The sequence below is a fragment of the Carassius carassius genome, chromosome 7, assembly GCF_963082965.1.
Source record: "Carassius carassius chromosome 7, fCarCar2.1, whole genome shotgun sequence".
Classification (NCBI taxonomy): domain Eukaryota; kingdom Metazoa; phylum Chordata; class Actinopteri; order Cypriniformes; family Cyprinidae; genus Carassius; species Carassius carassius.
This window is the reverse complement of record NC_081761.1, coordinates 31,189,327-31,202,164: the sequence shown is the minus strand read 5'-3', so window position 1 is coordinate 31,202,164 and position 12,838 is coordinate 31,189,327. Positions and strand designations below refer to the sequence as shown.

Genomic DNA, 12,838 nt, shown 5'->3' with positions numbered 1-12,838 from the left:
GACGGCTGGAGCGGCTCGATACACTCGTGATAATTGTTATGTTGTGGTGCATGACCGCGTGTGGTGCTGGAGAAATGAAAGGTCACATGGTAAACATTCCCTTGCATGCTGTTCTTGTGCAATTTGAGATATTTATGTAGTAAACTTCCTTATGCGAAATCTAGAGTATTGCATTCTCAGAACATGGCCTTTTGCAGTGATATACGAGAATGAATTTAAAATATGCTCCTATTAATAGTGACTTGATTGTCACTAAAACTTAAAGCTATGTTTAAGAGGCTCGTGCTGTCAAAACACCGGCACGGTAAATGTGATTAAGTGCCGTTCATCATCACAGGAAAAAATTATTAGGATATCGCTGAATGTCGTTTTCTGAAAGATAATTTGGCATGAGGGATCGCGCCGCGTTCAAATCATTAAACCGGGCTCATTAGGTTCTGAATGTCTCCAGCTGTCATCGTGGCATAAGAAAGCGGCTTTTCTTGTGACTCGAGCTCCTCTTCTGCACGCTCGCGCTGCCGGCGCTGACGTCACAGCCGGGACACTCGATTCTGTTCCAGCGAAATCGTGACATTTTTCTTTCCAAGGCTCTCCCAGCCGTGTCTAAAACCCACGCTCGCGCATCCTGCGTTTTAATGTTTCATTTCGAAACTTCTGAGTCAGCTTGTTTCAGTGACCGAGAGTGCTAGATTAACCCTCATGTTTTGGAAAGGTCTTCAAACCCAAATCTGTACATGATGCAAATGCCATTAATAGTGCTACTACTAACAGTAAATGAAGTTAAGCTTTCATTTCCCCTCAGAAATCTTTCAGTATGTTCCTGTGACAAAGCTTTCACTTTTATGACTAATACAGTTGAGTTCAACATAATAGCAGTCCAACATCACTAACCAGATCAATCATTGTTTTTAATAGAAATTATATTTCTACATGGCAAATATTTTACTAGAAGATGAGTAGAGTAATAGAAGTAATGCTAATTCTGTGCAATTGAATCATTAATTGAAAAGGGCATGTTCAAAATAATAGCAGTGTGGAAATAATTCATCAGTCTGTGGAAAAACTGGGGTCAAACAAGTGGTGCTTATTTAAAGACGAAGGTAGCAAATATTGTACTGTGCATTTCTGTCTGAAAATATGAGTAAAATGGGTCGTTCCAGACACTGTTCAGAAGAACAGTGAGCTTTGATTAAAAAGTTGATTAAAAAATATAAAGAAGTGCAAAAAATGATAGGGTGCTTAGCTAAAATGATATCAAATGCTTTAAAATGGCAACCAAAGCCAGAAAGACATGGAAGAAAACTGAAAATTACCATGCAAATGGATCGAAGAATAGCCTAGATGGCAAAGAGTCAGCCAACAATCAGCTCCAGGGTGATCAAAGAAAGTCTAAAGTTACCTGTGAGTACTGTGACAATCAGAAGACTCCTGTGAAGCCAAGCTATCAGCAAGAAGTCCGCGCAAAGTCCCATTGTTAAAAAAAGACACGTGCTGAAGAGGTTACAATATGCCAAAGAACACACTGATTGGCCTAAAGAGAAATGGTGCAATATTTTGTGTACTGATGAAAGCAAGATTGTTCTTTTGGGGTCTAGGGGCCGCAGACAGTTTGTCAGATGACCCCCAAACACTGAATTCAAGCCCCAGTACACAGTGAAGACAGTGAAGCATGGTGGGGCAAGCATTATGATATGGGGATGTTTCTCATACTACGGTGTTGGGCCTATTTATCGCATTCCAGGGATCATGGATCAGTTTGATTACATTAAAATAATTAAAGAGGTCATGTTGCCTTATGCTAAGGAGGAAATGTCCTTGAAATGGGTGTTTCAACAAGACAATGACCCCAAACACACCAGTGAGCAAGCAGCATCTTGGTTCCAGACCAACAGGATTAACGTTATGGAGTGGCCTGCCCAATCTCTGGACCTTAATCCAATAGAAAACCTGTGGGGGGACATCAAAAAAGCAGTTTCTAAGGCAAAACCAAGAAATGCAGAGGAATTGTGGTCTGTAGTGCAATCGTCCTGGGCTGGAATACCTGTTCACAGGTGCCAGAAGTTGGTCGACTCCATGCAACACAGATGTGAAGCAGTTCTCAGAAACCGTGGCTACACAACTAAATATTAGTTCGATTCACAAGACAGCTAAATCTTCTAAGCATTTTTCTGTTTATATAGTAAATGTTTGACTTTGTAAAGAAACATGCAGACACTGCTATTTTTTGAACAGCCTAACATTCCTTTTTCTTCACTTTCTGTAATGACAAATTTGATACATTTTTCTCCATGCTTTGATCTAGAATTGAACGTGCAGTGTTCCCAATGCATTTGTGTGTATAGAAATAAAAGTTATTCTAAGGATTTTGAGCTTTACTCACTTTTTTAAAACACACTGCTATTATTTTGAACACAACTGTGTTTTTTATATATATTATACACACACACACACACGTTTGTTTTTGTGAAAAGTGGGGACATCCCATAGGCGTAATGGTTTTTATACTGTACAAACTGTATATTCTATGGCTCTACACCAACCCTACACCTAACCCTCACAGGAAACTTTCCTCTCCTTGTAATACCTGTGTCATACCCATGTTATTATACAGACTTGTGTCCTGATATGTCACAAAAACAAGAGCACACACACACTCACTGACCAGTTTATTAGGTACACCTTGCAAGTACCGGGTTGGACCACTTTTGCCTTCAGAACTGCCTTAATTCTTCGTGGCAGAGATTCAACAAGGTGTTGGAAACATTCCCCAGAGATTTTGGTCCATATTAACATGTTAGCATCAAGCAGTTGCTGCAGATTTATCGGCATCACAATATAATGCGAATCTCCCATTCCTCCACATCCCAAAACTGCTCTATTGGATTGAGATCTGGTGACTGTGGAGGCCATTTTTAGTAAAGTGAACTCATTGTCATGTTCAAGAAACAAGTCTGAGATGATTTGAGCTTTGTGACATGGTGCATTATCCTGCTGGAAGTAGCCATTAGAAAATGGGTACACTGTAGTCATAAAGAGATGGACATGGTCAGCAACAATACTCAGGTAGGCTGCAGCATTTAAACGACGCTCAGTTGGTACTGAGGGGACCAAAGTGTGCCAAGAAAATATCCCCCACAGCATTACACCACCACCAGCAGCCTGAACCTTTGAGACAAGGCAGGATGGACCATGCTTTCATGTTCTTTACACCGAATTCTGACTCTACCATTTGAATGTCGCAGCAGAAATCGAGACTCATCAGACCAGGAAACCTTTTTCCAATCTTCTATTGTCCAATTTTCGTCCACACAACTGCCACTCACTGGATATTTTCTCTTTTTCAAACCATTTTCTGTAAACCCTAGAGATGGTTGTGCGTGAAAATCCCAGTAGATCAGCAGTTTTTGAAATACTCAGACCAGCCCGTCTGGCACCAACAACCGTCCCACGTTCAAAGTCACTTAAATCCCTTTCTTCCCCATCCTGATACTCGGTTTGAACTTCAGCAAGTCGTCTTCAGCATCACATCTAGATGCCTAAATTCATTGAGTTGCTGCTATGTGATTGGCTGACTTGCAATTTGTGTTTACAAGCAATTGAACAGGTGAGCCTAATAAAGTGGCTGGTTAGTGTGTATATATAATCTGTATGTGTATGTATATCTGAATGTATGTGTGCATGACCCTGAACCACAAAACCAGTCATAAGAGTGCATTTTTTTTTTAGATTAGTTAGGATAGGACAATATTTGGTTGAGATTGAGAAAATTGTCTTTAAAGTTGTCCAAATGAAGTTCTTAGCCTTGCATATTTTTAATAAAAATGTTAGGTTTTATATAGTAAGTAAGTAGTAAGTAAAGTTTATTTCTAAAGCGCTTTTCACAGATAAAATCACAAAGTGCTGTACACAAGAAAAGTAGAACAAAACAATAAAAATGTATATACATAAGTCAAATCAAAGTAACACTACTGAAAAAACCCATCAACCAAAAGCTTTCTTAAATAAACAAGTCTTCAAATCTTTTTTAAAAGAGACAACAGAGTCTGCCAGACGCAGAGACAGAGGCAGGGCATTCCACAGTCTGGGGGCAACAGACTGAAAAGACAGGTCCCCTCGGGTCTTATAGCGAGTTTTTGGGACCATAAGCAGGTTCTGGCCAGAGGACCGAAGAGTGCGGCTTGAGGAGTACGGGGTCAAAAGGTCCTTGATGTATTGTGGGGCCTGACTGTTTAATGCCCTATAAGTCAACACTAAAATCTTAAAATCAATCCTGAATTTTACAGGGAGCCAATGGAGAGCTAATAAAACGGGAGTGATATGAGACCTTCTGGGGGCACCAGTTAGAAGTCTAGCAGCAGAATTTTGAACCATTTGCAGTTTGTTCAAGGCTGACTTATTCAAGAAGGTAAAAACAGAGTTGCAATAATCAAGTCTAGTTGATATAAAAGCATGAATAATAATTTCCAGATCCTTCTTTGACAACATTTTGCGTATTTTAGAGATATTCCTAAGGTGATAAAAGCAGTTTCGGACAAGCTGTTTTGAGTGTATCTCCAAAGACATGGCCTGGTCAAACACAACCCCCAGGTTTCTGAGACTGGATTTAACAGAAGAGCCAAGAGAGCCAAGGTGCTGTTTGATCAGCGGGATCTTGTGGTCTGGAGCAAAGATCAGTGTTTCAGTTTTACTTGCATTTATCTGCAGAAAGTTAGAGGCCAGCCAGTCTTTAATGGAGGACACACACTCTAAAAACAGTGATAAACGATGGAACTCAGCATCATTGAAAGAACAGTACAACTGGACATCGTCGGCATAGAGATGATATGAAACATCCTTAAAACAACCCATAATATGACCAAGTGGCAAAATGTACAGTAAAAACAAAATAGGGCCCAAAACTGACCCTTGTGCCACTCCGCAGGTCAAATTGGTCACATCTGACTGTACATTGTTTATAGCGACATTAAAGGTTCTGTCATGAATATAGGAAGAGAACCACTGGAGGACAGATCCAGATAGTCCCATCTCATTGTGAAGCCGTTTGATCAGTATACTGTGATCTACCGTGTCAAAAGCGGAAGTCAAATCGAGAAGTACAAGTACAGTGTAGCGGCCAGTGTCCGCTGCCATCATCACATCACTAGAGACTTTAATAAGAGCTGTTTCAGTGGAGTGCAATTTTCTAAAACCAGATTGAAAAATATCAAACAAGTTGTGCTGCTCCATAAAGGAGGTCAGCTGGCTTGCCACCACTTTTTCCAAAATTTTTGAAATAAATGGAAGTTTTGATATGGGCCTATAGTTATGAGGTTCTGAGGGGTCAAGATTCGGCTTTTTAAGGATCGGGTTTACCACAGCGTGTTTGAAGTAGTTGGGGACTGAGCCAGATGCAAGTGACAGGTTAATTATTTTTACCATACAGGGGCCAACAATATCAAACATTTTCAACAATAGAGGTGTTGGGACAATATCAGCAGGGCTTGAAGACGGTTTCATATTTCCTATTAAGGTTTTCACCTCCTGTAGGCTGACAGGAGTGAAGGACGACCAAGACAACACCATTGAAAATTCAGTAGAACACACAGTGATTATGGGAACTTTAACACTGGCCCTAATATATTTACAGTAGGAAATGTATCAAATATCTTCATGGAACATGATCTTTACTTAATATCCTAATAATTTTTAGAATAAAAGAAAAAATTATAATTTTGCTCCATGCAGTGTACAGTCGTGGCCAAAAGTTTTGAGAATTACATAAATATTAGTTTTCAAAAAGTTTGCTGCTAAACTGCTTTTAGATCTTTCAGTTGTTTCTGTGATGTACTGAAATATAATTACAAGCACTTCATACGTTTCAAAGGCTTTTATCGACAATTATATAACATTTATGCAAAGAGTCAGTATTTGCAGTGTTGGCCCTTCTTTTTCAGGACCTGCAATTCGACTGGGCATGCTCTCAATCAACTTCTGGGCCAAATCCTGACTGATAGCAACCCATTCTTTCATAATCACTTCTTGGAGTTTGTCAGAATTATTGGGTTTTTGTTTGTCCACCCGCCTCTTGAGGATTGACCACAAGTTCTCAATGGGATCTGGGGAGTTTCCAGGCCATGGACCCAAAATTTCAACATTCTGGTCCCCAAGCCACTTAGTTATCACTTTTGCCTTATGGCACGGTGCTCCATCGTGCTGGAAAATGCATAGTTCTTCACCAAACTGTTGTTGGATTGTTGGAAGAAGTTGCTGTTGGAGGGTGTTTTGGTACCATTCTTTATTCATGGCTGTGTTTTTGGGCAGAATTGTGAGTGAGCCCACTCCCTTGGATGAGAAGCAACCCCACACATGAATGGTGTCAGGATGCTTTACTGTTGGCATGACACAGGACTGATGGTAGCGCTCACCTTTTCTTCTCCGGACAAGCCTTTTTCCAGATTCCCCAAACAATCAGAAAGGGGCTTCATCGGAGAATATGACTTTGCCCCAGTCCTCAGCAGTCCATTCACTATACTTTCTGCAGAAGATCAATCTGTCCCTGATGTTTTTTTTTTGGAGAGAAGTGGCTTCTTTGCTGCCCTTCTTGACACCAGGCCATCTTCCAAAAGTCTTGGCCTCACTGTGCGTGCAGATGCGCTCACATCTGCCTGCTGCCATTCCTGAGCAAGCTCTGCACTGGTGGCACTCCGATCCCGCTGCTGAATCCTCTTTAGGAGACGATCCTGGCACTTGCTGGACTTTCTTGGACGCCCTGAAGCCTTCTTTACAAGAATTGAACCTCTTTCCTTGAAGTTCTTGATGATCCTATAAATTGTTGATTTAGGTGCAATCTTAGTAGCCACAATATCCTTGCCTGTGAAGCCATTTTTATGCAACGCAATGATGGCTGCACGTGTTTCTTTGCAGGTCACCATGGTTAACAGTGGAAGAACAATGATTTCAAGCATCACCCTCCTTTTAACATGTCAAGTCTGCCATTCTAACCCAATTAGCCTGACATAATGATCTCCAGCCTTGTGCTCGTCAACATTCTCACCTGAGTTAACAAGACGATTACTGAAATGATCTCAGCAGGTCCTTTAATGACAGCTATAAAATGCAGTGGAAAGGTTTTTTTGGGATTAAGTTCATTTTCATGGCAAAGAAGGACTATGCAATTCATCCGATCACTCTTCATAACATTCTGGAGTACATGCAAACTGCTATTATAAAAACTTAAGCAGCAACTTTTCCAATTTCCAATATTTATGTAATTCTCAAAACTTTTGGTCACGACTGTATTGTTGGCTATTGCTACAAATATACCCATGCTACTTATGACTGGTTTTGTGCTCCAGGATCTCTCTCTCTCTATATATATATTGTATTTTGTATATATAATAAAAATACAATGCATCATCTTTTGAGCAACTTGATACCAACTATACTTGTGTTATTAGTATAATAATTTAGGAAGCTATTTATTTTAAAAGCATACATAGTCACTATTATTTATATTGTATTTATACTATGAACTATGAATTGAACTTAGCAGATAGAAAAGCTGTTAGTTATCAATAATAACCAGATGAATGTTGATCTGTGTCCCACAGACCCCACATGCTACTAATAGCGCTGCTGCAAATAGTATATGAAATTATCCTTTATTTTCCTTTCAAATATGTTCCCCCTTGACATAATTGAACCCCAGTAGATCAATATTATGAAAGCATTAACTTTCAAGATACTATGACTCATTTGCATCATCGCTCTACCTTAAAAACACCCCTACTATATGGTTCTGTGTAAGTATATTATGTATTCTTATTTTGACTATCACAGGGCTGTGTGAGTCTTTTAATGCAACTGTGTTACTCTCTGAATGAGCTTCTTTTCATGTTTGAAATATTTGTGTGTGTGTGTGCGTGTGTTTCAGGTCTTGGGGTTTGAGGTGGACTCGATCAACTCTGTTCAGTTCTCCAACCACACAGGTAGGCTGACACACATATTCGGCTGATGTTTGGAAAACAGCTTGTTACTGTGAAACAGGGTCATTTTAGATATGAGTAATTATGTGGTTCACTTTGGATAAAGTGTCTTGAAGTCTGTTTGTCTTTTCCTCATTTGTAAAATCTGCCAAATATTAAATGTAAAGGTATAAGTATTTAAAATGTTGTGGAAGCATATTTGTTATCATGATGTCACATGCGCTGATGAGTAGAATTTGTTACTGTGTGATGTCATAATTAGGGCAAGATGGAATCTTTTTTTAAAAATGTGTTAAATGGAATAATTGGAGTTCTTTTTTTTTATTAGGAAGTGTCTAATAATACGGAAATAAAACATATGCACAAACAGTCACTGACAAAACTGACAAAATAAATCATTGCAGATTTTATAATTGTAAGATAATGTGTTCAAGTTATTATTTTCATATAATAATCATATAATAATAATTATAATTATAACAAATAGTTTTATAATGACTTTATTAAAAATGCTCACCAGATGAACAAATTGGTAATATTTGCAGAAATGTCCTACGGTTTCTAAACATTTCAGCCAGTCGCAGTATTTTTATATAAGGGTTTGAGTCATTTTTATTCAGATGGTTTTTTAAAGATTTAATCAGTTATTGGATATCACTTGTGCCGAGCACCCAAATGCATTTTCATATTCTTGCAGTATATTTCGTGCCCCTTGACCTCTTCTTCAACTATGTTGACCTGTCTTACTGTCAAGAGGACAGAAACGGATGCTTCATTGAAGTGCTTAATGCATACTGCATTCACTTGATGTGGCAGTTCATTTTGAGCTGTGTGCGAATAGAAAAGTGCCGTTAGTGAGCTGTCCAAACAGACCAAGCACTGATCACTGTGTTTTACTCACCCTCAAAGCATCCTAGGTGTATGTGACTTTCTTCTTTTAGACAAATCCAATCTGAGTTATACTAAAAATTGTCCTGGCTCCTCCAAGTCTTTCAATGGGGGTAAGCCAGTGTTGGATGTCAACTGTTCAGAAGACGTGAAATAAAAGTGCGTCCATCTGTAATAAAACATCCCTCACACGGCTCTGGGGGTGAATAAAGGCATCCTGTAGCGAATCCATGTGTTTTTGTAAGATAAATGTGACCCTGGAGCACAAAACCAGTCTTAAGTTACTGGGATATATATTTAGCAATAGCCAAAAAAACTTTGTATGGTTCAAAATTATCGATTTTTCTTTTATGCCAAAAATCATTATGATATTAAGTAAAGATCATGTTCCATTAAGATATTTTGTAAATTTCCTACAATAAATATATCAAAACTTAATTTTAGATGAGTAATATGCATTGCTAAGAACTTAATTTGGACAATTTCAAAGGCGATTTTCTCAGTATTTAGATTTTTTTTGCACCCTCAGATTCCAGATTCCAGTCCCTGTGAGAGAACAAAAAAGATATAGTACTAGAAAAGTTCCCTCTAGTGACCCTAAACTTCCTAAACACAATTTTTGTGGACCAGCTTCTTATAGCACATCCCGTTTCAAAGCACGAAAGTAGAATTAGCCTAACTGGCCTCGGATCAGTGGTCTAAATAACACGTGGCACAACCCGCTGTAGGCTGTTGCCCTGTGACTGTCCTCCCTCTTTGCTTGGATGCTTTCTTCTCCTCAGGGCTGCAACGTTGTCTTTAGCCACTTGAGTTGTTTTTTTTTGTTTTTTAAAGCATTTAAGGCTATAGATGGAGGGACACAGACCAAACCAGCAGCTAACTTAGTACCAGGGGTCTGAGTGATACACTGTGGAGAGATTCTCATCGGGATTTTGTTGTAGTTATGTAGGTATGTGGTTTAGGCCTGTGCACAACATTATGCCTGAGTTTGTTTGTATAACGAGCCTTTAGCTGTCCCAGCAGCACTGTGGTTTCAGCACATGGCTAATTTAAATCATGCATAACTGGTTTAGAGTGAATGGATGGGCAGTTTGCAGGAACAAATCATCTGGAAAATTAGGCTAAATAAAGTAGTGCTGTGTTTGTTGTCATGTCCTTTGATGGCTTATTTCTTGGGTACTACTGGGTACTTCTGGAGTTGAGAAACTACTCTAGACTTTTTCCAGATGTTTCAGGCTCGTCTCAGTGTCTGTGATGTTAATTTTAAACTGAAGAGAGTCGGATTATAATTCTGCATCTGAGTCGTCTTAGGCCAGAAGCAGTATTATGATTCCATTTCTAAATCAAAAATGTTTAATTTACCTTTTTATAAAATTTACATTTTGGTAGGAATGCAATATTTTGACACCGTATTGGTTATTTGATGTTGCCAGTTTGATCATTATTGGATGATATTGGGTATTTCCCTGCTCTATTATTATGAGCCTTTTTCTCATTTAATCTTTTCAAATGGAATATTTGTTCATTTTCTGCTGCTCACTAGAATATTGTGATAGCAGAATTCGCTTTTAATTTTTAGTGGTGTAATTTACTTTTAATAAAATGTTTATAGATTTATTACATCAGCCATTTATTGGTTATTGGCCACAAAATACAGTTCAAAAGTTTGCAGTCTGTAAGATTCTGCTGTATCTTATGCTTACCAAGACTTAATTTATGCAATTAAAAATACAAAAATGTTGTGAACTACGGTATTATTATAATACAAAATAACTGCTTTTTGTTTGATTTATATTTTAAGATGCAATTTATTCCAAATATCTTAATTTATTTTATTGTCTGGAAACCATAGTTTAAAAAAAACAAGTAAGCATTTGAAATTGAAAACGATTTATTTTAAATGTAATTTTTTTTTGCAACAACGTAAAACTCTTGATCAATTTAATACACACTTTTTTAGAAAAATAACATTTTCTTACATTTTTTTTTTTTAAAACTTACTGACCCCTAACTAGGGCTGGACAATATATCGAATGATATGATCATGCGCATCTTGTCAGTAAAGCCGGTTCCCTGATCAGCGATAAATCCATATCACCTGCTTTCAAATGGAGCGGCATTTAATAGACAGAGCTGTAGATCACTGACAAGCTACGCAATATCACGTTCATTATCCAAGATGAATCGCCTTCGATATTGAACGCAATATTGCGTAGCTTGTCAGTGTATTACGGCTCTGTCTATTAAATGCCGCTCCATTTGAAAGCAGGTGATAGGGATTTATCGCTGATCAGGGAACCGGCTTTACTGATAAAATGCCGTGACAATTGCATGTGATATATCACCCAGCCCTACCCCTAGTTTATAGAGGTAACAGTATCCATTGAGCTGTTAATTGGTCATCTAGCTAATGTACAAATATTTAACTGAGTTTCTGAAACATCATCATAAATGTGTTAGTCATGATAAGTAATAATCATCATTATTCTGTTAACATTTTTTGGTAATCAGCGTCTAAAAGTACTTTCTGCCTGTTGATGTGACTTCAAGGTGATCTCCAATCTCTAGGACTTCATAGTTTGACTTTGGGAATATATTTACAGATTGTGATGTTCAGACCCTCATCTCTGTTCACAACATCTATGTGTGCTGCCAAGTCATATGGGTAGAAACAGCATGTACCTGATCACACAGCAGCTTCTGGTGGTGATTTGCTGTGTAATAGAGTATCTGTATTATACGTGTGGGTGAAGAGGTTTGTGGTTACAGAGTTGCAGCAGCAGGAAATGATGACGACAAACACCCCGTCTCATCACAGATTCCCTTTCGCAGTCATCTTCTCCCCAAAACACACACACACATGCACATCAAAGCTACAATGATGCGTCTTTTCATCCAGCCCCTCAGGCTTCCTTTTGTCCTGTTTCTTAGCAACACGAAACATAACATGTGACAAGCTCGGTGACTCACTTGAACTGTGACATCACAGCTCCTGCAGCAACAGCACTGGTGTCTGACGAAACAGAGGCACTTCTGTCCATGAGAGCAGGTGTAGGAAGTGTCATGTGACCAAACGAGATCTTCGTCAGCGGTCGCTCTGCATCAACACTGGATTTGGAATCTGATTTCTGTGTATTTGACGTGTGATCTGTCTTGATTCAGGGTACTCTCACTGGAAGGGACAGGTCTTGACTGCAGATGAGCTTCAAGTCCTGTATGAAGGGATCAAACTCAACAACGTCAACCACTACGACTATGTACTTACAGGTCAGTTCTTTGACTGTCAGTGCACGCTGTTGTGGATCGTATTTGCATGCTTTTTTAAGCTGAGGGATGAAAACATGGAATGATGTTTGTACATGGGCCCTGTGTGGGACCCCTAGTAAATGTAAATGTATTCCTGTGATGTCAAAGCTGAATTTCCAGCATCATTACTCCAGTCTTCAGTGTCACATGATCCTTCAGAAATCATTCTGATATGCTGACTTAATGTTCAAGAAATATTTCTTGTTATTATATGTTGAAACAGCGTTTTTGTGTCAACTTAATGTTATGATAGATTGTCATAGCTTTCATGTCATTTAAGGTCTGGAACAAGAGTAAAGTAATAAATCTGTATATATAAAGATATAAAATAAATAAAGACATCTCAGAATGTTCAAATTTGATTTATTACGAAATCAACCTGGTGTATAAAAAGTGCCAGTCATTGAAGAAGCTCTCACAGGAGTCAAATTGCATTGACTCCAGAAAATGTAATAGTCTAGTTGATTTGTGTCTTGTGCATCCAGTAGTTTTGTGTTGTGTTGTCTGTCTTTTTTAGAAATCAATGCTTTTGTTTAGGAAGAATGCATTCAATTGATTTAAAGTGAGAGTTTATAATGTAACAAAAGAATAAATGAATGCAGTTATTTTGATCGTTATATTCATCAATGATGTTAAAATGGAGAACAGTTATTTCAAATGATAAAATAGTTTTTACTGTA

General features: G+C 38.4%; 1 protein-coding gene across 2 annotated transcripts in view; it reads left to right on the top strand.

The window, feature by feature from the left end:
* The window catches only part of LOC132143929 (pyridoxal kinase-like), a 47,851-nt gene that overhangs the window by 350 nt on the left and 34,663 nt on the right, over window positions 1-12,838 (top strand). For both annotated transcript variants that reach the window (XR_009434299.1, XM_059554576.1), the window contains exons 2-3: window positions 7,913-7,967; window positions 12,015-12,119. Coding sequence is in view for 1 of the 2 variants with exons in the window: in XM_059554576.1 (XP_059410559.1) it covers window positions 7,913-7,967; window positions 12,015-12,119 (160 nt within the window). In the remaining variant the exon portion in view is untranslated. The remainder of the gene's footprint in view (window positions 1-7,912; window positions 7,968-12,014; window positions 12,120-12,838) is intronic.